General features: G+C 46.5%; 2 protein-coding genes and 1 long non-coding RNA gene across 11 annotated transcripts in view; 1 reads left to right on the forward strand and 2 right to left on the reverse strand.

Moving 5' to 3' along the window:
• Positions 1–804: 804 nt before the first annotated feature.
• LOC103281513 (germ cell nuclear acidic protein) lies at positions 805–17,039 on the reverse strand. 3 transcript variants are annotated; one of them, XM_062966629.1, is made up of 9 exons: positions 16,859–17,039; positions 16,695–16,761; positions 10,047–10,111; positions 8,660–9,121; positions 7,675–7,825; positions 6,475–6,619; positions 5,719–5,857; positions 4,403–4,607; positions 805–2,491 (listed from the first exon to the last, which is right to left on the reverse strand). In XM_062966629.1, the coding sequence occupies exons 1-9, from the start codon at positions 16,920–16,922 to the stop codon at positions 2,239–2,241; spliced, it is 1,551 nt and encodes a 516-aa protein (XP_062822699.1). In that variant the 5' UTR covers positions 16,923–17,039; the 3' UTR covers positions 805–2,238. The 3 variants fall into 3 exon arrangements, with proteins under 3 accessions (XP_062822699.1, XP_062822701.1, XP_062822700.1); XM_062966631.1 differs by lacking the exons at positions 16,695–16,761; positions 16,859–17,039 and adding an exon at positions 16,556–16,656; XM_062966630.1 differs by lacking the exon at positions 10,047–10,111 and having other exon boundaries at positions 16,695–17,016.
• Positions 17,040–21,757: 4,718 nt separating this feature from the next.
• On the reverse strand, positions 21,758–23,878 carry LOC134294856 (uncharacterized). Its single transcript, XR_010001511.1, has 2 exons — positions 22,432–23,878; positions 21,758–22,322 (listed from the first exon to the last, which is right to left on the reverse strand). It is a non-coding gene; the product is annotated as an uncharacterized LOC134294856 (long non-coding RNA).
• LOC134294855 (uncharacterized) overlaps positions 23,766–27,296 on the forward strand; it is a 46,965-nt gene continuing 43,434 nt past the window's right edge. For 5 of the 7 annotated variants that reach the window (XM_062966620.1, XM_062966626.1, XM_062966628.1 and 2 more), the window contains exon 1: positions 23,790–23,865. The gene's annotated coding sequence lies outside the window, so the exon portion shown is untranslated. Of the gene's footprint in view, positions 23,866–27,296 lie in introns of all 7 variants that reach the window. The other 2 variants (XM_062966621.1, XM_062966625.1) reach the window with 2 other exon arrangements.

Here is a 27,296-nt window from a genome sequence, read left to right on the forward strand (position 1 = left end):
TTGTTCTGTAATGTGAGATACCTTTTTGGCTGGTATACACTTAATGCCACATGCTATGCTTTCTGCTTTTTTGTGAATAGTGCTTTAAGTTAGTCTTTGTTTATAGCTACAATAGCAAAGAGTTTTCTGCAGCTGAGCAATCAGGCTGGTGAAAAGAGGAATCAGTCAGTCTGTGCCCCGTTGCCAACTTCTCTATTGGCAGTAAAGGGAAGAGCTCTGCTTCCTCCACAGTCATGGTGGAAAGTGAAAAATCTTGCAAATAAGAAACTGGTGGATGTGTTTTCCTTTGGTCAGCCCACCTGGGGAAGAAGGGACTTCCCTTCATGCCAAGCAGGAGGGCAAAGGATAAAGAAACAGAGCAATTTTCTATCTCTGCCAGCTCACCTCACTTTACCCTGTCACAATTTTTATTAATAACTTTTACCCTTCAGTAGGATCCCTTCTTCTAAAAAACTAAGGACACGTCCACATTAGACCAAAATGCAGGTCCTATCTCGCTTTTAACGGAGGTGTCCAAAGGAAAGCCTGGGGTTGTGGAAGGGGGTGAGGACTGAAACCCAGGAGGAAGCGGGTTATTTTAACCCGCTTCCTCCTGGATTTTTGGGCCGTGTAAAAGGGCCCTAAAGAAGACAATTTTGTTCACAGATCTGTAACGTTGGTGGCCATAATAACAAGTCTATTTTAAGCAAATCCGTTTAACATGGATAGATCCCAAAGACAATTTCAACTGTAGTTTCAACTTTAGTGAAAATGCAAGGTCAAAGGCTTTTTCTAAGAAATATTTCAGAGGTAAAGCTGTGACACTTTTCATTTTTATAAAATAATCTTTATTAGAGATTTGTTAGTACATGTTGAAGAAGCAAGAAAGGGGAAGTTGGATAAGGGTAGGTGTTGGGTATGGCTGGGTTAGGGTTGGTGTATTGGGGATGGGGGGGTTTCAGGTAAATGGGGGAGGCTCATAGGGTAGGGAAGTTGAGGGATGGGGGTTAAAACATTGACTTCCAAGTCACTACCGAGGAGGTATTCTTGGAGTTCGGTGTCTTCCTTCGTTGTCCTCATTCGTTTCTTCAGTTTCTTTTTTTCATATTCTTTTCCCCTTATATCTGGGGGTGGTTCTTTTTCTTTTAAATCTTATTGTTCACTTCAAGTCTACTCTAGATTTTCCTATATCACTTATAGTTAATTATTTCTCCACCTGTTGCCAATTTGTCTTCTTCCTTGGCTTCCCCTGATCTTTAGCTGTTAGGTAGGTTAGTCTATCCATATTTTTTATTTCTAATACTTTAATTAACCACTCCATCCTGGAGGGTATATCTATTTGTCTCCAGCATCTGGCATATGTAATTCTTGCTGCTGTTGTGAGATATGTCATTATTTTTTCCTCGTTTGACCCCAGGGGAATTTTGGAGATGCCCAGTAAGTATGTTTCTGGCAGTTTAATAAATTTATTGTCTAAAATTGTCTGGATGCAGTCATGAATCATAGACCAATACTCTTTTGCTTTTTTGCACCTCCACCAAATATGGTAGTAGGTTCCTTCCTCTTCTCCACATTTCCAGCATTTTGTATTCATACTTTTATTTATAAATCCTATTTTTTGGGGTGTTATATGCCATCTGTGGAGCATTTTCATCCAATTTTCTTTTAATTCAAAAGCATATGTGAACTTCAGCTTTCTGCTCCAACATGCTTCCCATTCCTCCATTTGAATTGGTCTGCCAATATCTTTGGCCCATTTGACCATACAATTTTTAATTAACTCAGTTTCAGTGTCCCATTCTAATAATATTTTATAGATTTTTGCAATTATCTTTCCTTCTGTAAACAGTACTCTATCCCATAAGCTATTTTTCTCCATGAAACCCACTGTCTTGTCCTTTTTATAATATTCTTTAAGTTGACCGTATTGTAACCATATGTTTATGTGGTCTTCTTTTATTTCTTGTTGTGTTTTTAATATATACTCTAAACCCTGTTTCTTTATTACTTCTTCATAGTTAGGCCAATTGGTCCACCCTAGGAGCCTTCTTTGTGCTGCCTCCAGAGGGGAGATCCAGCTGTGACACTTTTCAGATTATGATGATAGTGGTGGAGTTCTTGCTTTGCACAATCCCTACTTTGGATTGACTCTTGGTTGAGTTTTACAGTCTTCTATATTCCTTGGCTTTGCATTTTATTGCGGCCGGCGTGCCGTCTTTCCTCGTGGGCTGGCACAGCGTCCGTCTGTCCTTCCCTCCATCAAAAGTTGAGCGCACGCTCCCGGGAGGAGGCAAAGTCCGCACTGAGCTTCTTCATGACGTCCGCGTGGCTGAGTCCCTGCTGTGAGCGCTTTGCCGAGCCGTAGTTCTCCTTCACGAACTTTGCAAACGGAGTCAGCGCCCTTGCGGCCGGCGTGCCGTCTTTCCTCGTGGGCTGGCACAGCGCGAGCGGGCCCCGGCACAGGGCGCAGACAAAGCGCTGCGTGTCCAAGGACTTGGAATGGCGGCCGATCCTGAAAGCCAAGCACAAGAGAGAGGCCGTGGTGTCACAGAGGAGGAGGAGGAGGAGGAAGAAGGGCGGCTCGCCTGCGTCTCCCTCCTCAGAGGGGCAACAAGGAGGAGCCAGACCCCCGGCGCCCCCAAGGCCAAACCGGGTGGGCAATGGCCTTCAGACAGGCATGGGAAGGAGCACCAAGAGTGGAAGGAGTTTCAGGAGTCAAGGGTCAGGCCTGGGAGAGAGAGGAATCCTTTGTCCTGGTGATCAATGACATCTCTGTTGCACTTTATTCCACCCCTTCAGTTAGAAATAGTTCCTATGTTTACCTCATCCCAATCCCCTTACCAATAATAATAGTCCCGGGTTACTCACTTCTTTCTCTAGTTTACATTCTTCACTATATGCACTTTCTTCGGCCAAAGTCATTTTTTATGAATCTTTTCAGGTTTTTTATTAAACCAGGTTTTATCTTAATGTGATTTTATTATGTTTATTGATCTGTTTTTATATTGATGTGTTTTTATTACTATGTCTGTAACCACTTGGGCTTGGCTCCATGTAAGCTACCCTGAGTCCCTTCGGGGAGATGGAGGCGGGATATTAAAAAAAGTTGTTGTTGTTATATTATTATTGACACAACAACATAGTCTTGTTTGCATGACACAGCAAACAAGATAGATATGCCAGGGACTCCTCAGGGATCTTTCCCAAGGATTTTTGAGAAAACCTTCTCACAACCAGTAACAGGCAAAGCAAAGCAAACCCATATTAAAACAGACTCAAAACTGACCCAAGGCACCAGATCCCACCTGATCTTGCAGGTTAAGCAGGACCAACAATGGGGGACTGCTACTGAATCCCAGGTGCTGTAGGCTCTGTCTCAGAGGAAGGCACTGAGTGAGGGTTCCTTGTCTAAGAAAACCCAACAGAGTTCATGGGGTTCCCAAAAGTCAGCAGGAGACTTGAAGGCATATGTATGCGTACAATCTGATCTTGGTCCCTTTTGTCCAAATACTGCAGGCTGGAACCTGCAAAGCATTGGGAAAAGGTGGGCCTTTTGGACTCCTTGGGGGATTCTGGGAGCGGCACTCCAAAAGAAAAACCTCCTCCAAACGCAGGCCAACCCCCAACGCACCCCAGGTGGGCTGTTTCCTATTTCAGAGGAAAGAACTGGCAAAACCATCTCAGAGAGTTCCTTGCCTAAGAAAGCCCTACGGACTCCATGGGACCACAGCAGGTGACTCGGAGGCTGCTTTTCAGAGGCCAGAGCCAAGAACCAAGGTCAGCGGCCAGTGACGGCTCTTCTGTGTGGCCCACACCCTCCTCCTCCTCCTCCTCCTCCTCCTCAGTGTCAGGAGCTACGAATGGATGGGAAGAGGTTCGCAAGGAGGCCTAGTCCTAAATGCAGTTGCCCATGCTGTTCAGCTGGGACCAGAGGGACCCCTATTAAGTCAAGGCTGGGCTACATTCTCCTGTTGTGTGGGGCTCGGTGGGACAAACCATTGGATTTGGGTCTTGGCTCCAGAGAAGGGAGAAGCTATTGCGCTGACGAAATGCATTCACTCCACAGATCAGTACAAGACGATTGGGGATGCGCCGCTCTCTGGGTGTGCCTGCACTACACACTTAAGTAAGTTTCATACACACTTAAAAGGAAAACAGAAGTTAGGGTGCAGGAAAATTTGGGGGAGGGGGAGGTTGGAGCAAAAAGCACTGCAAGAGAGAGCTGTTTTCCCTCCCGGCTTCCCTTTCTGCCCCTCTCTGAATGTTGCAACCCTTCCTGGTGCAAATGCCCAGGGTTGACGCGGCTGGATGGGATCTCGGCCACTGACGAAAAAGAGGGAGGGAGGGAGGGAGGGAGGGAATGGGGTCCCCGCGCAGACCCCCACCCCAGGCCAAAGGAGACTCTCCCTCTCCCTCCACTTACGTGTTCCCACATCGAGAGCATTCGTAAGTGAACTTGTAGTTGATCTCGTAGTTGTGGCACCGCTCCACCACAGGGAGCTCCGGGTGGACCGTGGCCGCCTTCTTGGCATACAGGCTCCAGAACCGGCCGTGCCCGTCCCGAACGCCGTGGAGGAGCCACGTGGCTGCGTGGCAGAGTTCGTGGATCAACGTGTCCCTCAGGCGGTCTAATCCAGAGAAAAGCAGGAGAGACATCAGGAGCCCCGGAACTTGAAGAAAGGCCACCCGGCTGGTCTCCCGGGGCAAGGTGGCCCTTCTGCTGCAGGGTGTCACCCACCGTTTTCTCTCGAGGCCAATTCAAGGGCCATTAATACTCTGGAGGGGAGTGCTGGGGTCCCAAATGGCACTTATGGGTCAGAGTGGGGCAAAATGAAAATGAATTTCAACACGGGAAAAAGTAAGCTCCTGTTGTTGGAGCAAAATGAGACCTAAAGGTTCAGCTGTTTAGAGATTTGCTTTAGTGAGCCTGATCAACTCGATTCTGACAATAACTCCCCATGGTCTGCACTCTTGCTGAGCTCTGCCATTTGTGTTGCGTTAGAGATGCTGCGACTGCAATATTATGGCCCAGGACCAACAATTACAAGTTATGGTTACACAGAGTGCCAAGCCCTGAGAACATCCAACAAACAAGGTCTGACACAGACCTCAGGCAAGGATAATAAATAATAATAATAATAAACTTTATTTTTATATCCCGCCCCATCTCCCCGAAGGGACTCGGGGCGGCTCACAACAGGGACAAGCCCGAACAACAACAACATATTTAACATAAACTTAAAACATTCCAACAATACACAAAATAAAATGGACAAATACATTAAAATCCAAGCAGATAAAATCAGAGTAATTAAAAGCATGACCACGCATGCCCTGGAAATTGGCTCCAGGCCTTGGAGTGCTGAAGGGCTGTGGAACACTAATGCTGGGACAGACATGAGCGATTTCAACTAGGGCTGTGAGAAGACCGAGAAGAGATGTGGACAGGTATACTTAAACACCCAAAGATGGAGCAAGCCTGTTCTCTGCTGCTCCACAGACTAGAACGAGAGACAATGGACTCACGTTATAAGAAAGGATTCCACCCAAATGCCAGGAAGGATCTTCCTGACTGGAACGGGCTGGGCTGGAAGCCTTGGTGCCCCTCCTTCCCTCTGCGATCCTCTCATCATGCCAGGGATGGGGCCGCTCTGTCCTTACTGCTCCGGCTTCCTCCGCTCGTGCTGACAGCGGGGCCTCGAGTGCACTTTGGGATCGGCACTTCCTCCCACTAATTACCTGCAGAGTCACAGACTTTCTCGGAGAGCATGATCCGCGCATAGCGCTGCTCTGGGGGGCCCTTCCGCCGGCCCGTCACGCAGCACCCGGCCGTTTTCCGCATCTTCTTGTTCCAGAGGATCTCCATACTCTCTGGCAACTGAGAGAAAAGGCAGAGTTGTGAAACTGGTATCTCAGCTCAATTCCAGCTCAAACAGCCGCTTTGAGTCCCCTTCGGAGGAGATAAATTGGGGCATAAATAAATATAATAATGAAAGGATCCCAGCACAGCCCTTCACTCCAGTTCCGCAGCCGCAGGACAGAAGGGAGAGGCAACCGAGGAACCCGGTCCAGGCAAGCGGAGGACTTTCCAGCTAGTTCTGCTCATGGTTCAGTCAATTGGACGCTGGGCAGAGAACAAGCTTCTCCCAAAAAGACGGCAGCACGCAACTCTGGCTGCAGGACAGGCGCCGTCTGCTTGGAGTCAGGCCCCCCCAAGCCCACTCAACTGTGGCAAATTCCCCAGAGACCCACCCTCAATTCCACATGGAGAGGGCCACGCACTGCATGGCGGGGCCTGTGTGTGGCATTTCCCAGGCCCACCGGGCAGCATGGGCCCTTCGAGAAAGGCATCCTCCTCCTTCCCTGAGATTTGTCTCTGTGAGCCATTGGGCCAGGGAAGGGCTGAGGGCAAACTAGAACGGGGCTGGCTGGGAAGCCCTTGGGCCGCCCGGGAGCAGAAGCCACAGAAGCCACCACTTGGGCCGCTCAGGCTACCTTTTGCTCAAAGACGGAGGTGTTGTATAAGGCATAGAGGCTTCGCGCCAGCTCCTCCTTCAGACTCCGGAACCGCTTGCAGTGCTGGGTCTCTGGGTCAGACAGCTCCTGCAAGAAGCAGCCTTGCACCCGGCAGGAGCCCCCCCTGCAAGAGAAAGGCCCAAAGGATGACTGTGTGTGTGAGTGCATGCAAGGGGGGAGGGGGCTGCCACGCTGGCATTTCAGGAGGGAGACGCCTTGTGGGCCCCAGGCACAGCCCCCTCCCCTCCAGAGCCCCCACCTGCAGGGCCCTCTCCGGGTATCCCTCGGGTGCCGGTAGAAAAAGGAATGCGCCTTCTAAGCCAAACAGCCCCAAACCCGGCCACCTTTCCTCTTGGAGGCTTTCCCTGAGGTGCTCCTCCACTCAAGGTGCCACGGGAATTTGCCCCACGGCTGCACAGTGTGGTGCCTGCTCTGCCGACCCTGCTTCCCGTTCTCCTGATTTGGTTGCCCAACACGGAGGTTGCCGTCTTCAACCAAGCACGGGCCCGGCATGCTCATCCAACGGCCCGCCCTACAAGCCCCCAGCCCCTGGCTCTGATTCCACCTGGGCGGCCTTGGGACCGGCCCACTCTGGTTCTCAGGAGCCATTTCCACCTCCATTCATCCACTCAGGCGAGGCAGGTCTCTCTGGGGGTCTTTGCGACCCCTCTTTGGTCTCAATGTAACTTTGTGCCACCAGCACCTCACAGACTCTTTATGAGAAAGTTTAAAAGCCTCAGCCCCACCCAGAGACCGCCTCCCCCCGGCCCCTCCTTGGTCCCTCTTGGGCCAGAACGGCTCAAAGGCCCTTCAGAAGAGAGGCCACTGCCTCTCCCCCTTTGCACCCCCCAGAAGCAATCAGGGGGACCCCTTCCTGCCCATGAACCAGAGGAGAAGCCTGGGCGAGGCAGGGACGGAGGGAGGGAGGGGTCTCGCTTGGAGAAATGGCTCTTGGTGATCAAGGCCAGGCTCAGGCAGGAGGCAATGGTTGCGAACCTCTGCTCAAAATCAACCAAGTGACCTTGGGCTGAGAGTCCTCCCTGCGCTTCTGGGCTGTTGCTGAGGCAGGTGGGAGAGGGAAAGCCACGCACCCAGCCCCCTCCTTGCAGAAAGGCCAGCTGGGGAGCCCCCAAAACGCCGCTCCTCTGGGTGGGAGGGGACGGAGGCAGGAAGGCTCACCTGGCGGGTGGCGTCCTGTGCCGCTGGGTGATGTTGGCAAGCACCCTGCCCTGGGGGGGCCCGGCCGGCGGCGTCGATGGGCAGGGCCCAAGAGGCCGGGGCTGCTCCCTCTTCACGGATGGGCAGGGGTGTGCGGGGGAAGGCCTCTCTCCTGCCGGGAACAAACCCAGGCAAGCGCTCAGCTGAGGCGAACCAAGCTCCGCGTCAGACCAGAAACGCCTGGTTAATGAAGCCTACCTGCATTTGCCACGGAGAAAGTACCCCCCGCCCAGCTCCTGCCTCCCCCCCCCTCCCAACACTGGCTAACTTTATTCGCCTTCTATGGCTGCTATGGTTTATTTTACATGACAACTGATATTAGGCACTTTTTATACATCTTAATCGTCTAATTGTCTGGGGTACATGCTTTAGTGTAGCTTATGTTATTAACATAATTATGTTTTATTTAAATCTTTGTACTTGTTTTTATTATCCTACTTCAAATTTTTATTTTCTCACTAGTTTCTGATGTTATTATGTTGATTTCTGTGAAACTTCGGCATTGATTGTTTGCCTTTTTTTGTATGTAAACTGCCCTGAGTGCCCCCAGGGAGAGAGGGAGGGCAGTTCATAAGTAAAGCTGTTGTCATTCTTAATGCAAAGGCTTCCAAAATCCCCCTCCCCGGGGCACTCCCTCCTGTCCCCAAGGCAAACTGAGGGGCCTCACCTGCCTCTTCCCAACGTAGGAGCAGCTCGTCCATTCAAAACTGCCAGAACAACAACAATAATGATAATGTTTCTGGACCAAGGGCTCTCTTGCCCCCTTTCACCAGGGGAATGGATCTCCAGCCAATGTGGCTGAAGGGCTTGAGAAGAAGAGGGAGCACAGCAGGCCCTGTTCCGTGGCACCATGGATCAGGAGCAGCACACGCACAGAGGCATGCCCTCCTTCCTTCCCTCCCTCCGGGCCCAGAGCATGAGTGGTGGGCGGGGGCCTCTCACTCACCAGAGGTGCCCGGGGTGCGGAGGCCACTCTTTTCGGAAGAGAGGAGCATCCTTTGCTTGATGCGTGTGGCCAGGCTGCCGATCTCTTCGTCGGAGCTCCCGGATCCCGACCTGGCGCTCATCGCCGTCCGCCAGCTGTGGGCTGCTGCGCCCGGTGCCCCGCTTGCGTTCCCTCTCCCGGAGCCCCCTTTGTCCTCCTCCTCCTCCTCATTCGAGGAAGAGTCGGGACTCTGCCTGTGAGGGACACGATCCTCCAACGAGGAGGCAGACGGGCCTTTCCTCCAACCGCCCTGCTGGAGGCCCGACCGCTGGGGCTGGCAGGGGTTCCTCGGCGTGAAGTCGACAAAGACCTGGTCGTCATCGCTGTCGCTGAAGGTGAGCGGAGGCGGGAGCGACACGGAGCGAGGGGCCCTCTTCTTCCAGGGCATTCCCGGCGTGCCTGCTGCAGAGAGAGGCCTTGGTCCTGCAGGGCGAGAGGAGGGGAGGGTTCAAGCGGACAGTTCCTGGAGGCAAAACCGGGTGACGAGCAGCCTTTAGAGAAAGGCGGGGCCTCAGGACCAGGCCAACACTCTGCACACGTCGCATGGCAACCAGGACCAAGAATGAGGCCCAATCTAGGAGGGCCCACATGGTGATCAAGGATTTATTGACAGCATTTCTGTATAGTTTCTCACAAAAGCCACAGAAAACAACTAAACGTATTCAAAGATAAAACTATAGTAAAATGCACTGTAAAAACTCCTAAAACGAGTCCTGAATCCAGTCTTGAAATAGTTAAAACACTTGTTTCAAGCCCTGAATGCCTTGTGCCAAAGATGCAGAAGAGACAGGCCTGGCCGGCCTTCCCTGGGGCGCGACAGAGAACCCACCAGCCTTGCTTCAGGCAGCAGGGCCTCTGGCAGAGGGAACCAACAACTGAATGGAAAACTGCTGCTGAATTTCTCCTGTTGTGGTCTAGACAGTGTCTTAACCTTCTGCATCTGCGCATGGTTTGGTAGCTGCACAGTGGCAGACAGGAAGGGGCTCCAAAGGGTCACCCTTTCTGCACAGAGAATCATGAGATTCTCTTTCTCTCTCTTTCTCCCTCTTCGGAAGAACTTAATAAGTCCTGCAGCCTTAAGAAAGCTCAGAACACTCTTGGGATCCATCTCAACCCGAATATTCTTTCTTTGAATTATTGCCATCAGGCAAACAGTACAGGGCGACAAAGACAAGGACAAACAGGCTGAGAGATAGCTTTTACCCTAGAGCTGTGTCTGCGTTGAAATCTGTGGTTTCGGACTGATGTGGCACTGGGGGCTGTAAGGTGGTGGTGGGAGTGCAGAGGGATTTACATTTACTTTCATTGTACAATGACAATAAAGTTATTCTATTCTCTTCTCACTTGCCTCTTTGGGCGGATCCGTACTTGTCAGCAAGGTAACTGAGGAAATCCTCCTTGGGCTCCTTCACTCTGGGAGAGAAGACACAAAACCAGGAGGTAAGAGGTCGACAGAGAGCAAGCGGCCACGTTAGCCACTTTGACTCTCTATAGAAGGGAAAAGGCGGGTTAGACATAAGGTAAATAAACAGATAAGCAGGGATGCCCAAGGGAACACCCTGCAGCCAAGAACCATCTTTTGGGGCTCACCTGCAGGTTGGAGGCAAAGGCCCAAGTGCTATGGACTGGTTCCCCAAGCCCACCCCACCTCCGCAGCCCAAGCCCCTGCCCCTCCCTCCCTCATCCCTTCTCTTCCCAGTAGAACAAGAGAAATGGGAGAAAGGGGTGAGAACCACAGGCTCATGGCGCTGTAAGAGACTACAGGAGCCATCCAGTCCAGCCCCATTCTGCCATGCAGGAACGCAGGCTCAAAGCACTCCTGACAGATGGCCATCCAGCCTCTCCAGAGAAGAAGACTCCATCACACGCCCAGGCAGCATCTTCTACTACTCTAAGGAAGTCCTTCCTAAGGTTAAGGTGGGATCTCTTTTCCTGCCGTTTGAGCCCACTGCTTCGAATCCTAGTTTCCAGGGCAGCAGGAGACAAGCCTGCTCCCTCTTCCTTGCGGCACCCTTTCACATATTTATACATGAAATGCAGAGATACAAAATGGGTGACACTTGACTTGACAACAGTCCATGTGAGAATGAGTCTTCATGGGCAACAAGTTGGGCACGAGCCAAGAGTGTGATGCAGCAGCTAAAAACGCCAGTGGGATTCTGGGCTGCACCAAAAGGGGTCTAGTGTCCAGATTGAGGGAAGAGCCAACCTTAAGACATGGGGACACAAAGTGGAGTCCACGACATGCAAGTGTGAGGAAGAGCAAACCACAGATCATTTACTACAATGCAGCCTGAGCCCTGCCACACGCACAAGAGAGGACGTTCTCGCAGCGACACCAGAGGCACTCAAAGTGGCCAGCTTCTGGTCAAAGGACATTTAGCATCATACCAAGTTTTTAACAACAGCAGCAAGTAATTCCATTGCTGAACAGCTTTAAGTACCTCCTAATAATGTTCAATGGGATCCATTGAGTCCTATTTATTTAATTTATGTACAGTAGAGTCTCGCTTATCTAACGTTCTGTATTATCCAATGGTCTACCTTTTAGTAGTCAATGTTTTTGTAGTAAATGTTGCAATATTTTGGTGCTGAATATGTAAATACAGTAATTACTGCATAACATGACCATGTATTGAACTGCTTTTTCTGTTGATTTGTTGTATAACATGATGTTTTGGTGCTTTATTTGTAAAATCATAACACAATTTTATGTTTAATAGGCTTTTCCTTAATCCCTCATTATCCAACATTTTTGCTTATCCAACGTTCTGCCAGCCCATTTACGTTGGATAAGTGAGACTTGACTGTATTTAAAACATTTATATTCCGCCCATCTCAACCCGAAGGGGACTTAGGGCAGAGCACAACAAATATACGGCAAACACTCCATGCCGGGACACAAAATAACTATAAATATACACAAACCTTAAAATCAGTTATATCTACTTTAAAATCAGCTGTTTAACCCAACTCAGGACACCATGCTGGCTTGGTCAGCGGAAGAGGTTTTTGATTATTGCCTCATGGCCCTGCCCCAAAGGCTTGGTCCCACCGCCAGATCTTTTCCATTTTTCTAAAGGACAGGAGGGAGGGGGCTGACCTAATCTCCCCAGGGAGGGAGTTCCATAGCAGGGGGGGGGGGGGGGACAAGGACCACGGAAAAGGAAGGCCCATCTCTCGTTCCCGCCAAACGCGCCTGTGACAGTGACGGAACCGAGAGCAGGGCCTCCCCTGAAAATCTTAGTCTCCGCGGTGGTTCGTAAAGGGATATCCGTTCTGATTAAGGAAAAACTGGTCCTTGTTTCCAGGGCAGCAGAAAGGAAGCCTCTCCCTCTCTTCCTTAGGACACCCTTTCCTATATTTATCCATGGCTCCTCTCATGTCTCCTCTCCACCTGCAGGCCTATCTCTTTAAGATGCTCCTCAGAGGGATTCTTCAGTCTCTGGACCTTTGATCCTTTGAGACGCCCTCTTCCTCTGGACACCTTCCCATTTTGTTCATTACTATATTGATGGGTTGCGGTGAGTTTTCCGGGCTGCCTGACTGTGTTCCAGAATCATTCTCTCCTGACATTTCACCCGCATCTATGGCAGGTGTAAGGTACCGATGTGGCAGAGGATGGAATCCCTCTGAATCCCACCGCTGCCACCAATTTGTACAGATGCTGAGGTGACAGGGAATGGAATCCCTTTTGAATCCCTCCGCTTGCCACCAATATGTACAGAGGTGAGGTGTCTGACAGGAATGTGTGACAGAGATGGAATCCCTCTGATCCTACACACACACACAGATACCACCAATTAATAAAGATGTTTTATGAGAGATGATGTTAATTAATTATTTGTTTGACTATCTTCTTCGCTGCCACCAATAGAGGAGACGTCAGGCAGATGGTACTGGTTCTTATAAGCTTTCTCTATTTGTTCCACTTCAGGTGTTGATGTTACTTAACTTAATATGAGAGTATGACAGAGGCTTGATTTGAATAAAATCAAAACAAGTTTATTGCAGGTACAGAGCTTGATGGTTTCAGATAACTTGGTAAAGGCACTTCGCTTAATGGTTACAACGGTTATGAGGTGGTTAAACTTTCAAAAATACTTCTTTCTTTAAGTTACATTAAACCCTGATCCTGCTGGATCCCCTGGGATTAATGTTCCCTAATCCACAGACTCTACAGATGACCCTAGACAAATCACCTAACTTGCCTAGTCTGGTCTAACCTAAATCTGACTCAAATCTTTCTATTTAAGCCAGTCTGATTCTCCACAGAAGAATCAGATCCACCACTGTGACTGGAAAATCACAGACTCCTAAAATAAATCCTTTTATTTTAGGCCTGACTCAAATTCTTCTGAGTCACCCTGATTCTCTACCTGAGAATCAGTTCCTTCACTGTGGATGGAAATCACAGACTGCTGGGTTTTAAAACATTCCCCTTTTCCTTTCCAAGCGGCGGTTGGCTCCGCCCCTGTTGCTATGGTAACCTGTTCTAGCATTCCAAGATGGCTACCTTCCCCCATACATATGGTCAACTGAAATACTCACCATTTTAAACTTAGCCAAACCTGACTGTTTAAACAAATCAAATAAACATTTCATCTATATACAGAATATAATTATACACTTCTTCACAGCAGGGATCCTCAGAGGTCGTGAGGTATACTAGAAACTAGTCAAGTGGGGTATATATATATACACAGTAGAGTCTCACTTATCCAACATAAACGGGCCGGCAGAACGTTGGATAAGCAAATTTGTTGGATAATATGGAGGGATCAGGGAAAAGCCTATTAAACATCAAATTAGGTTACGATTTTACAAACTAACTACCAAAACATCATGCTATACAACAAATAGTTCAATATGCAGTAATGCTATGTAGTAATTACTGTATTTACGAATTTAGCACCAAAATATCACGATGTATTGAAAACATTGACTACAAAAATGTATTGGATAATCCAGAACGCTGGATAAGTGAATGTTGGATAAGTGCGACTCTACTATATATACAGTAGTCTCACATCCAAGCTAAACGGGCCGGCAGAAGCTTGGATAAGCGAGTATCTTGGATAATAAGGAGGGATTAAGGAAAAGCCTATTAAACATCAAATTAGGTTATGATTTTACAAATTAAGCACCAAAACATCATGTTAGACAACAAATTTGACAGAAAAAGTAGTTTAATACGCAGTAATGTTATGTAGTAATTACTGTATTTACGAATTTAGCACCAAAATATCATGATATATTGAAAACATTGACTACAAAAATGACTTGGATAATCCAGAAGCTTGGATAAGCGAGGCTTGGATAAGTGAGACTCTACTATATATATATACTAGCTGTGCCCGGCCACACGTTGCTGTGGCGAAGTCTGGTGGTATGGGAAATAAAGTATTGAGGAATTGGTGGTAGTTAAGGTAAAGGGTAAACGTTTTCCTCTTGACATTAAGCCCAGTCATGTATGATTCTGGGGGTTGGTGCTCATCTCCATTTCTAAGCTGAAGAGCTGTCGTTGTCCGTAGACTCCTCCAAGGTCATGTGGGATGACTGCATGGAGCGGCGTTACCTTCCCACCGGAGCAGTACCTATTGATGCACTCACATTTACATGTTTTTGAACTTCTGGGTTGGCAGAAGCTGGGGCTAACAGTGGGGGCTCTGTCAGTTCCCCCAATTCAAACCTGCGGCCTTTCGGTCCAGAAGTTCAGCAGCTCAGCGCTTTAACATGCTGTGCCATCAGGGGATATTATTTCCTAAAGGTTGTGAATATGCAATATTTCTGATTGTTTTTTTTTTTTGTCTGTTGGAGGCAAGTATGCATGCTGCAATTAGGAAAAATGATTAGGATGTAATGGCCTTGCAGATTTAAAGCCTAGCTGTTTCCTCCCTGAGTGATTTGTTTGTTGGGAGGTGTTAGCTGGCCCTGATTGTTTCCTGTCTGGAATTACCTTGTTTTCAGAGTGGTGTTGTTTGCGATATTTATATGCTTCTACTGTCTGTGGCCCTGAGAGAACAGAGGATTGGCCAGACTTTGATGATGGGAATCCTTTGTTGGGAGGTGTTAGCTGGCCCTGATTGTTTTCTGTGTGGAATTCCCCTATTTTCAGAGTGTTGTTCTTTATTTAGTGTTCTGATTTTAGAGATTGTATTCTGTTTTATTATACCACATTAATTTTTTTATATTCTGATTTTAGTGTTTTTGAATACTTGGAGCCAGATTGTATTCATTTTCACGGTTGACCGCAACACAATAATAATAATAATAATAATAATAATAATAATAATAATAATAATAATAGCAAGGATAGTAATGATAGTAATAATAATGACTTTGGTAATACATAGTGCTTCACTGCCTTCTCAGCTTCCTTTCTGGAAGAATCCTTTCTTGGGAGGTGTTAGCTGGCCCTGATTGTTTCCTTTGTGGAATTTCCAATTTCCTTGCTTTATTTACTTTCTTTATTTCTTTATTACTGTCCTGTTTTTAGAGATTATATTGTTCTGCATTATTCTATCCTAGAAATTATTTCATATCAAAGTAGAATCTCACTTATCCAACATTCGCTTATACAATGTTCTGGATTATCCAACACAGTCTGCCTTTTCATAATCAATGTTTTTGTAGTCAGTGTTTCAAATTCATTGTGATATTTTACTGGTAAATTTGTAAATACAGTACAGTAGAGTCTCACTTATCCAACATAAGTGGGCTGGCAAAATGTTGGATAACCGAATATGTTGGATAATAAGGAGGCGTTAAGGAAAAGCCTATTAAATATCAAATTAGGTTATGATTTTACAAATGAAACACCAAAACATCATGTTAGACAACAAATTTGACAGAAAAAGTAGTTCAATACGCAGTAATGCTATGTAGTAATTACTGTATTTATGAATTTAGCACCAAAATATCACGATATATTGAAAGCATTGACTACAAAAATGCGTTGGATAATCCAGAACGTTGGATAAGCGAGTGTTGGATAAGTGAGACTCTACTGTAAATACTACATAGCATTACTGTGCATGGAACTGCTTTTTCTGTCAAATTTGTTGTATAATATGATGTTTTGGTGCTTAATTTGTATAACGATTACCTAATTTGATGTTTAATCAGCTTTTCCTGAATCCCTTCTTATTATCCAATATATTTACTTATCCTGCTGGCCTGTTTATGTTGGATAAGTGAGAGTCTACTGTATATTTCTAATCTTATATTATCTGCTCAGAACTGGATTATATGAGGCCCTTTCTTCACAGTTGTATAAAATGCACACTGAAGTGGATTATATGGCAGTGTGGAGTCAAGATAATCCAGTGCAAAGCAGATAATATAAGATTATAAATGGGTTATATAGCTGTGTGGAAGGACCTTGAGTCTACACTGCCATATAATCCAGTGCAAATTAGATAATCTGTGGAAGAAGCCTAAGTGAGGCCTAAATTTGCCTGTCCCCTAACTGAAACCTGGCTGTCCCTTGGTTGCTAGGCAACGAAGTGGGCAGAGATTAGCCCTCTAAACTGGCAGCAATTGGATAAAAACAATTATTGCTCTCCCTCTAATTAGGACTTTATTTTTCTTTTCTTTTTGTTGTATCAACCTAGAGGCGTGGATGATGGGTTGTGTTGTCAAATTTCGGGGTTGTGGGGCCTGTAGTTTTGTTGTTTTGTCCACTGCCCTGATGCCATCACTCTTTTATATATATAGATATATATATATGTGTGTGTGTGTGTGTGTGTGTGTGTGTGTGTGTGTATATATATATATCCCTGTGGAATGATGCCCAGGGTGGGAGAAACCCAGCCTGCGGCAAGTGGAAATGTTGCCATGAGCAAGCTTGAATACCATTGAATGGCCTTTTAGCTCCAAGGTCTGGCTGCTTCCTGCCTGGGGGGGGGGTGCTTGGTTGGGAGGTGTTAGCCGGCCCTGGCCTTCTCCGTTCGGAGGGGAGCCCTCCCAATCCCCTCCGAGGCCCCAGACCCACCTCCGGGCGCTGCTGGGGGTTTTGCTTCCGCTGCGGGGCGCCCTCGCGTTCTTGATCCGGGTCAGGACTGAGGGAGAGAGAGAGGGAGAGAGCGGCGCTCACCGGGGAAGGAGGGGGAGGGAGGGATAAGGAAGGAAGGCGCCTCTCTCCCTCCGGCCACTCACACAGCTCGAAGGCCTGGTCTTCCTCGTCGCTGGCCCAGCCAGGGAACGGGGCCTTCTCCGCCATGACCGGGAGAGAGAGAGAGAGGCGAGGACAGCGGACGGCAACTGCCCTGAATTTAAAATTCCCGCGTGCCCGGGCGGGCGGCACACGCGCAGGGAAGAAAAGTGGAGCAGGCTCCGCCCCCTGCCTGGAAGGCGAATCGGAGGCGGAGCAGGGGGAATTGTGGGAGTTTATTATGCCCACACACTAATATTAAATTGGGTTTTTTAAAAGAAAATAATATTTTGTTTTAATGCTTATGAGGTTATTCGATGCCTTGAATCCTGATGGGGAGAAAGGCCACGTGCAGGGAGGCGGGCCGGGCGGGAAACAATGAACCGGGGATGGTTTTTCAGTGCATTTTTTTTTCGTGTCAGTCAGGAGCAACCCGAGTTGCTTCTGGAGTGAGAGAATTGGCCGTCTGCAAGGACGTTGCCCAGGGGACAATGCCCGGATGTTTTACCATCCTTGTGCGAGGCCTCTCTCATGTCCCCGCATGGAGCTGGAGCTGACAGAGGGAGCTCATCCGCGCTCTCCCCGGGTGGAACTCGAACCTGGTAGCCTTCAGGTCAGCAACCCAACCTTCAAGACACGAAGCTTTTATCCCCTAGGCCACCGGAGGCTCCGGATTAAAGTGATTCATGGAGGATAGAATGGCTGGTGAGGTCCCCTGGGGTGCTCAAGCCAGCCAGATATTGTCTTGCAGAAGTGGGAATATACATCTGTGTCTGGCAGACACGCTACAATCCGGCTTTCTAAAGGCTGAATATTGAAACAAACGGGTGAGGCTTTTGACAGTAGGATCAGCCAGGCGTGTGGACAAAGGAGCGAGACAGTTTGGGTAATCTCCGCTTTCCGAGGGCGGAGGGTTTTACCCCAGTGGAATGTGGTTATCTTGCCCACAGGTGCCCTACCTTGAGTGGTCATATCCGAAGCCCAATAATAATAATAATAATAAAAAAAACCTTTATTTATACCCCGCCACCATCTCCCCGTGGGGACTCGGGGCGGCTCACAACGTTACAAAAGTAACAGCGCGAATACATTAAACAATATACACAGTTTAAAACACAAGAAGATGATAAAACAGAAGTTAAAACAAAGGTTTATACAACAGTAATAATATCAAACAACCACCAATGCAAATCCGTCAACTTTAAAGGTGGGGGGGGGGGGACTATAGCAGCAATATAAGATAAAATCATTAGATTAAAATACTCCGATGAAAGGAACCTAATAACATTCAGAATAGAATTATAATGAGGTTGGTCATCCAATAGCTGTCTCTCCAAAGGCCAGCCCAAACATCCAGGTTTTCAATTGTTTCTTAAAGGATGGTAGGGAAGGCGCCAACCTAATCTCCCTGGGGAGGGAGTTCCAGAGCGGGGGGGGGGGGGGGGGGACAGCCGAGATGGCCCCCTCTCTCTCTCTCGTCCCCACCAGACGTATCTGTGAGGAAGGCGGAAGCGAGAGGAGGGCCTCCCCGGAAGATCTCAGAGAGCGCGTAGGTTCATAGGGGACGACGCGGTCATGAAGATAGGCAGGTCCTGAACCATTTAGAGCTTTATAGGTAATAACCTGCACCTTGAATTGGGCCCGGAATATTATCGGCAGCCAGTGAAGCTGCTTGAACAGGGGGGTTGACCGCTCCAAGGGAAGAGCCATTCCTTATTGCTCATGCAAAATGTCTTGACTGAGTACTTTAAGTGTGCGTGATTAATGTGCCTTGATGACGAAACGCTGGGGTTGTGCCAAGGTGACAATTCATATTTTAAAAGTCCATATATGAGGTACTAGCTGTGCCTGGCCACCTGTTGCTGTGGAGAAGTATGGTGGTATGGGAAATAAAAGTATTGAGGAATTGTTGGTAAAAGGTAAAGGTTTTCCCCTGACATTAAGTCCAGTCATGTCTGACTCTGGGGGTTGGTGCTCATCTCCATTTCTAAGCAGAAGAGCCGGTGTTGTCCGTAGACATTTAATGATATAATTTAATGATATAATGATATATAATAATATTATACTATACTAATATTATAATATATTTATATACATGTAATATTAATAATAATATTATGTTGTAATACAATGTAATAATAATTATAATTCACTATTATAATTGTATATTTATATTACATGCAATATTACTTATAATATTGCAATATAGTTGTATAATATAATATATTGTATGTATATATACTTGTAAACCGCCCTGAGTCCCCTTCGGGGTGAGAAGGGCGGTATATAAATGTCGCAAATAAATAAATAAATAAATAGACTCCTCCAAGGTCATGTAGCATGACTGCATGGAGCGCTGTTACCTTCCCGCAGGAGCAGTACCTATTCATCTACTCTCTATTGACACAAAGACAGAGTATGACACAGCAAACAAGATCTATATGCTGGATTTTGTATCACAGAATCACAAGTCCAACACTTCCCAAGTGTTTAAGATTGTGTGATGTATTTTCGGATGATGTGGCAGATCCCAGTCGGGTGGCCTTTTGCAGCTGACAGATGGCGATTTTCTCAATATGTATCGTTTCCAAATGCTGGCTGAGATCTTTTGGCACGGCACCCAGTGCTGGGATCACCCTTACTGGTTTCTGCCAGAGCCTTTGCAGTTCGATCTTGAGGTCCTGATCATGGCTGAGTTTTTCCTGTTGTTTTTCGCCAATTTGACTGTTACATCAATAATCCTAATTTTTTTTCTTTTCCAGAACCGTGAGGTCTGGATTCGAAAGTCTCATAGTATCTTTGTGTGGTCATTTTCCACTCCCTTTGCAGGTTTGCGATACCATCAGTTCTTTACTGCTGGGAGGTGGTACTTGTGGCTTAAGTTCCAATGAATCATTTTGACCACACAGTTGTGCCTCTGTAGTCCATCTGCGATTTTCTTACAGCAGCTGAGATGATCAATAGTTTCGTTGGTTTCCTTGCACAGTCTGCATTTTGGGTCATTTGCTGAATTTTCGATCTTGGCCTTGATTGTATTTGTTCTGATGGTGGTTATTATTATTATTATTATTATTATTATTATTATTATTATTATTATTATTATTATTATTATTATTACAGACATGAGAACCAGCATTAGTAATGTTTTTACTAAAGTTAAGTAACTTTATTTTGTCTGTCTACTATTTGAAATGTGTTACCTTCAACAATAAAAATAAAAACCGTATTGGTGCATAAGCTCATGTTTAGCACTGGCTACCTTGTACTCTATTATACAGACCAAATATTCCTACACCAAACTGACTTTTATTCTATGTATGTACCATGGTTTGGAAGAGGCAAAGGATAGGGAGAGGGGAGGCAGGTCAGGTGTGGTTGTTGGGAGGACAAACAGAAAGACACAAACAAAAAGATACTGAGGGGAAGGGGGGAGGGGGAAGGGGAGGTGTGAAGTTGGCCCATGCCTGGCATATACCTACATATCTTTAAAACAAATACTTTTACATAATGAGAGATCTTGGAGGTGGGACACATTTAATGCCAATAGTCATTCATCTTTGAAGACGGCTGATTCTCTTACACCATCAGTGACTTGCCTCAATTCGCTTCCGAGGTGACGAAACTATATATTTCACCAATACCCATATACACATAACAGAGTAATTTTGTACGATATTTTGCTATATGTTTGTGTAACAGTAAATGGCCAGAGAAGCTAAGTTGTTGTTACTTCAGCCACTCAGATGGAATATTTTGGAATTCCTGTTGTGGTGAGCAACCCAGAGGTCTGCATGAAGTCTGAGCGGCCAGCCAGGAGAAAGACTGCTGGCAGGCAGGCAGGTAGGGAAGGAGAGACCCCAAGGGCCATTTAATCCAACCCCCTGCCAAGAAGCAGGAAATCGCATTCAAAGCACCCCGGACAGATGGCCATCCAGCCTCTGTTTAAAAGCCTCCAAAGAAGGAGCCTAAGACTCCCTTATCCAAGGTTCTGGATTATCCCAAAGCAGCTACTCTACTCCGAACTCAAGAACGGGAAACGGAATGTTGGTGGGCAGGAAAAGAGATTTAAAGATGGGCTTAAAGCCAACCTTAAAAACTGTGGCATAGACACTGAGAACTGGGAAGCCCTGGCCCTTGAGCGCTCTCATTGGAGGTCAGCTGTGACCAGCAGTGCTGCGGAGTTCGATGAGGCACGAACGGAGGGCTTAAGGGAGAAACGTGCCAAGAGGAAGGCCCGTCAAGCCAACCCTGATCGGGACCACCTTCCACCTGGAAACCAATGTCCTCACTGCGGGAGAACATGCAGATCAAGAACAGGTCTCTTCAGCCACCTAAGAACCCATCCTCAAGACAACAGGAACGGAGGACCATCATCCTCGAACTACGAGGGATCGCCTAAGTAAGCAAGTTCTTGGAATCTTCTCGTAGTTGACTACAGTGTGTTATTGTGGATATATTGATGCCTCACTTAATCTTAATTAGACTTACTTAGTCCTGCTTCCATTCAAGGCCTTTTCGTGTTCTTAGTACAGTAGAGTCTCACTTATCCAAGCTAAACGGGCCAGCAGAAGCTTGGATAAGCGAATATCTTGGATAATAAGGAGGGATTAAGGAAAAGCCTATTAAACATCAAATTAGGTTATGATTTTACAAATTAAGCACCAAAACATCATGTTATGCAACAAATTTGACAGAAAAAGTAGTTCAATACGCAGTAATTAATTCATAATTACTGAATTTACGAATTTAGCACCAAAATATCACGATATATTGAAAACATTGACTACAAAAATGGCTTGGATAATCCAGAGGCTTGGATAAGCGAGGCTTGGATAAGTGAGACTCTACTGTATTCTAAATGTTGGAGACTAGCCCGGAGGGAGGAAAAGGAGAGAATTCCAGGAGAGCAATAAAACAAGCATTTTATTGTTATCACAGCTGATGATAAGGCAAAATAGCAGATACAAATAGCCGTCACAACATGTGCGTAGCAAACAAAGAATTTATATCTCGGCTTATCTAAAATTGATCTATGGCTGAGGGTCTTCCCCACCTTCCACACCTATTTTGGCACAAGTGATACCAATGACCTAACTTGTTTACTCCGAGCTTTCTTCTCTCTTTGAAACTTCCTGGAGAAAGGCACCAGCTCACAGGAAGGGAGGGAGGGGCATATGCACAGGCAAAGCTACATAGGCAATAGTTTATTTATTTTATTTATTTATTTGCAGCATTTATATTCCACCCTTCTCACCCTGAAGGGGACTCAGGGTGGATCACATTACACATATAGGCAAACATTTAATGCCTTTTAACATAGAACAAAGACAAACAAACATAGGCTCCGAGAGGGCCTCGAACTCATGACCTCCTGGTCAGAGTGGTTCATTGCAGTTAATTGCAGCTGGCTTGCTCTCCCGTCTGCGCCACAGCCCCGGGCTAGTTTACTATTTTTCTGGCTTATGGTCCCTACATAAACATAAACATAGGCACATACTTATGGTGACTATGATTGTTGTACCAATCCTGGAGATCAGGAACAACGACTTCAAATGACAGGAAAGAAAGGAGATCCCACCTGAACATCAGGAAGACATTCCTGACTGTGAGAGCTGTTCAACTGTGGAACTCCCTGCTGCAGAGTGTGGCGGAGGCTCCTTCTTTAGAGGCTGGATGGATATCTGTCGGGGGTGCTTTAAAGGCGATTTTCCTGCTTCTTGTCAGAATGGGGTTGGACTGGATGGCCCACCAGGTCTCTTCCAACTCTAGGAGTCTATGCGATGGAGTGATGAAAAAAAAAAAAGCCTTGGTCGGGAGACTTCTCTGGGACTGACTCCAGCTCCCAGCATCCACAACCCTCCTGCCAAAGCCTTCTTTCTGCAGGGATGATGGGAGTTGTAGTCCAGAAGGGGGCACGCAGCAGGAGATTCCCAGGCTTCCCATGTCACTGTAGTCCTCTCTTTGGACTACAGCTCCCAGAAGCCTCTGCTGCCTCAGGCAATGGCCCGGGATTCTGGATGATAGAGTCTAAAGGAGCTTGGGAAGGACGAGCCTCATCCCAGCCTCCTCTCTCTCATTCTCTTCCTACAGATCAGGGGTCCCCAAACTTTTTAAACAGGGGGCCAGTTCACAATCCTTCGGACCGTTGGAGGGCCGGACTATAGTTGGCCACTGAGCAATAATAATTAATAATAATAATAAGAGCAATAATAATAAAAAGAGGGTTGGAAGAGATCCCTTGGGCCATTGCGTCCAATCCCCTTCTGCCTTTGTGTACCAAAAGCACAAGCAAAGCACCCCTGACAGATGGCCACCCAGCCTCAATGTTAATAATAATAATAATAATAATAATAATAATAATAATAATAATAATAGCAATAGTAATAATAAAGGGGTTGGAAGAGACCCTTTGGGCCATTGAGTCCAACCCCCTACTGCCTTTGTGCACCGAAAACACAAGCAAAGCACCCCTGACAGATGGCCACCCAGCCTCAATGTTAATAATAATAATAATAATAATAATAATAATAATAATAATAGCAATAGTAATAATAAAGGGGTTGGAAGAGACCCTTTGGGCCATTGAGTCCAACCCCCTACTGCCTTTGTGCACCGAAAACACAAGCAAAGCACCCCTGACAGATGGCCACCCAGCCTCAATGTTAATAATAATAATAATAATAATAATAATAATAATAATAGGGGTTGTAAGAGAAGAAGAGACCCCTTGGGTCATTTAGCCCAACCCCCTTCTGCCCTTGTGCCGTGGGGGCCGGATAAATGGCTTCAATGGGCCGCATCCGGCCCCCGGGCCTTACTTTGGGGACCCCTGCTACAGATCAATACAGCCAGGCCACGCCCCTCTATGGTTCGCCTGCCCGCTGCCGCCATGTTTAGACCGGGCGGAAGTAGAGAGGAAACGGAAGAGAAGTAGGTGACGCAATTCTCTCTGAGCTCACTTCCGGAGGAGAAGGGAGAAAGACAGGCCTTCCGGAGAGAGAGGGAGGAGGAGGTAAGGCCTTTGTGCTCCCAACTCCTCTTTCCTTCTTTTTTGGGGGAATGGCGAGGATTGGGGGGAAGGGGGAAGGCCTCTGAATGCCTGCCTTGATTGATCCCAACTAGTTTGTGGACCCGGCGGTGCCCGGGTTCTTAGGCGAAGGCCTTGTTTGTTTTGGGATGTTGAGTAATACCACTTAAGTTTGGTCCAGATCCGTCGTTGGCTGGGTTCTAGGCTCTCTGGATAAGGGTGAACTACAACTCCCATATGCCAAGGAAAGTCACCCCGAAAGCAGGCCTGTATGCACAGTTGGTCATGTTGGGTCTGTGTGCCAAGTTTGGTCCACATCTGACGTCAGAACTGGGTTCAGTGCTTTCTGGATGCAGGTGAACTACAATTCCCAAAATCAAGGTCCACTCTATGCCAAATTTGGTCCCGGTCCATTGTTGGTGGCGGTCACAGTATTTCTGGATGCAGGTGAACTACAATTCCCAAAATCAAGGTCCACTCTATGCCAAATTTGGTCCCGGTCCATTGTTGGTGGCGGTCACAGTATTTCTGGATGTAGGTGAACTATAACTCCCAAAATCAAGGTCCATTCCCACTAACCTCTGCAGCCTGTTCAGATGGTCATGGGGCTTCTCTCTGCCAAGTCTGGTCCCAGTCCATTGTCGGTGGGGGTCACAGTTTCTTTGGATGCAGGTGAACTACAATTCCCAAAATCAAGGTCCACTCCCACTAACCCCTATAGTATGTTCAATTCGTCATGGGGCTTCTCTGTGCCAAATTTGGTCCTGGTCCATTGTCGGTGGGGGTCACAGTATTTCTGAATTCCCAAAATCAAGGTCCATTCCCACTAACCCAGGGGTCCTCAAACTTTTTACGTGGAGGGCCGTTTCATGGTTCCTCAGATTGTTGAGAGGCCGAAGTATCATTTGAAAACATAATGACCAAATTACTATGCACACTGCACACACCTTATTTGTGGTGCAAAAAACCCTCCCAGCAACAGTTACTTATTTATTTACTACATTTATACCCCACCCTCTCTCACCCCGAAGGAGATTCAGAATGGCTTACAAGTTGTATGTACATACAATATATTATATTATTAGGTAAAAGTCAAGGTTTCCCCTGACGTTAAGTCCAGTCGTGACTGACTCTGGGGGTTGGGGCTCATCTCCATTTCTAAGCCGAAGAGCCGGTGTTGTTCGTAGACACCTCCAAGGTCATGTGGCCACTGGCATGACTGCATGGAGCGCCGTTACCTTCCCACCAGAGCGGTACCTATTGATCTACTCACATTGGCATGTTTTCGAACTGCTAGGTTGGCAGGAGCTGGAACTAACAGCAGCCGCTCCCGCTGCTCCCGGGGTTTGAACCTGGGACCTTTCAGTCTCCAGCTCAGTGCTTTAATGCACTTCACCACCGGGGCTCCTATTAGCATATTATTAGCATAGCACAATACAGTAGAGTCTCGCTTATCCAACGTAAACGGGCCGGCAGAACGTTGGATAAGCGAATATGTTGGATAATAAGGAGAGATTAAGGAAAAGCCTATTGAACATCAAATTAGGTTATGATTTTACACATTAAGCACCAAAACATCATGTTATACAACAAATTTGACAGAAAAAGTAGTTCAATAAACAGTAATGCTATGTAGTAATCACTGTGTTTACGAATTTAGCACCAAAATATCACAATGTATTGAAAACATTGACTACAAAAATGCGTTGGATAATCCAGAACGTTGGATAAGCGAGTGTTGGATAAGTGAGACTCTACTGTATTACTATATTGTACTATACCATTATACTGTAATATTATTAGTAATATTACATTTAATATATAATTAATATTAATATATTATACAATATTATGATATTTTTAAATTATTATTAGCCACCCTGAGTCCCCTATTGGGTGAGAAGGGCGGGGTAGAAATACTGCAATAAATAAATAAATATTATACTGTATTACATTATAATATCATTATCAATATTGTATGTATACACAATATATTATATTGCCATATTATTCATTTACAATATTTCATTTACAATATTAGTAAATGAAAGAACAATACAATATTTAAAAATAAAAACAATTTTAACCAACATACTGTAAACTTATCAGGATTTCAGTGGGAAGTGTGGGCCTGCTTCTGCCCAATGAGATAGTCAAGTAGGATTGTAGTTGTTGTGTGCCTTTAAGTCATTTCAGACTTTGGCCGAGCCTAAGTGTAAAACTGAGGGCGGGGGCCAGGTAAATGGCCTTGGAGGGCCGCATCCAGCCCCTGGGCCTTAGTTTGGGGACACCTGCACTAACCCCTGCAGTATGTTCAGTTGCTCATGGGGCTTATTTATTATTAATTTATTTATTTATAACATTTATATCCCGCCCTTCTCACCCGAGGGGACTCAGGGCGGCTTACAAAAATTGGCAAAATTTAATGCGCAAAGAATACAATCATAAAAGCAAAACAATACATATAGATCTATTAATAACACTGTTTATTTTTCTTCTTCATGTCAGGAGCAACCAGAGTTGCTTCTGGAGTGAGAGAATTGGCCGTCTGCAAGGACGTTGCCCAGGGGATGTTTTTACCATCCTTGTGGGAGGCTTCTCTCATGTCCCCGCGTGGAGCTGGAGCTGATAGAGGGAGCTCATCTGCGCTCTCCCCGGGTGGGATTTGAACCTGGCAGCCTTCAGGTCAGCAACCCAACCTTCAAGTCACAAGGCTTTTATCCCCTAGGCCATCAAAGGCTCCATTGTTAAATACATTATAAAAACCGTAAAAACATAGATATATAATTAATTCGATACACCCAAGATCCTCATGCTTCATCCTTAAATCAGGGCATGTCGACTTTATCATTTACTCATCAACAGCTTGGGCACACAACCATGTTTTCACGGCCCTTCTGAAACCCAGAAGGGTAGGAGCCTGTCAGATATCTCCAGGGAGGGTGTTCCACAGCTGGGGAGCCACCACCAAGAAGGCCCTGGCCCTCATTCCCACCAGCCGTGCTTGTGAGGCAGGTGGGACCGAGAGCAGGGCCTCTCCAGATGATCTTAGTGATCTTATTGGTTCATAGGAGGAGATCCGTTCGGACAAGTAAATTGGCTTCTCTGTGCCAAGTCTGGTCCCAGACCATATACATATATTTAATCACTATCAAGAGCAGGGGTGATGAGGTTGTGTGGTAAGCCCCTGACTGAGGCTTCAGCAAGCTAAAATGAAAAACACGGTGCAAATGTTGAGAGTTTTTGAGGAGGTCCAGTTTGGCGGTTAGAGAAAGGACCGTAAAAGGACTGTAAAAGGACCAATATACTTGGAAGCCTTGCTTTAAAAAAAATTGAAAGCAACTACACAGATTGCAGGGGTTTCAGATTCCCGTTTGCTCTTCCTTTTCCCTCTGCATGTCTTCTCCAAATCTCTT

The sequence above is a fragment of the Anolis carolinensis genome, unplaced genomic scaffold, assembly GCF_035594765.1.
Source record: "Anolis carolinensis isolate JA03-04 unplaced genomic scaffold, rAnoCar3.1.pri scaffold_25, whole genome shotgun sequence".
Lineage (NCBI taxonomy): Eukaryota > Metazoa > Chordata > Lepidosauria > Squamata > Dactyloidae > Anolis > Anolis carolinensis.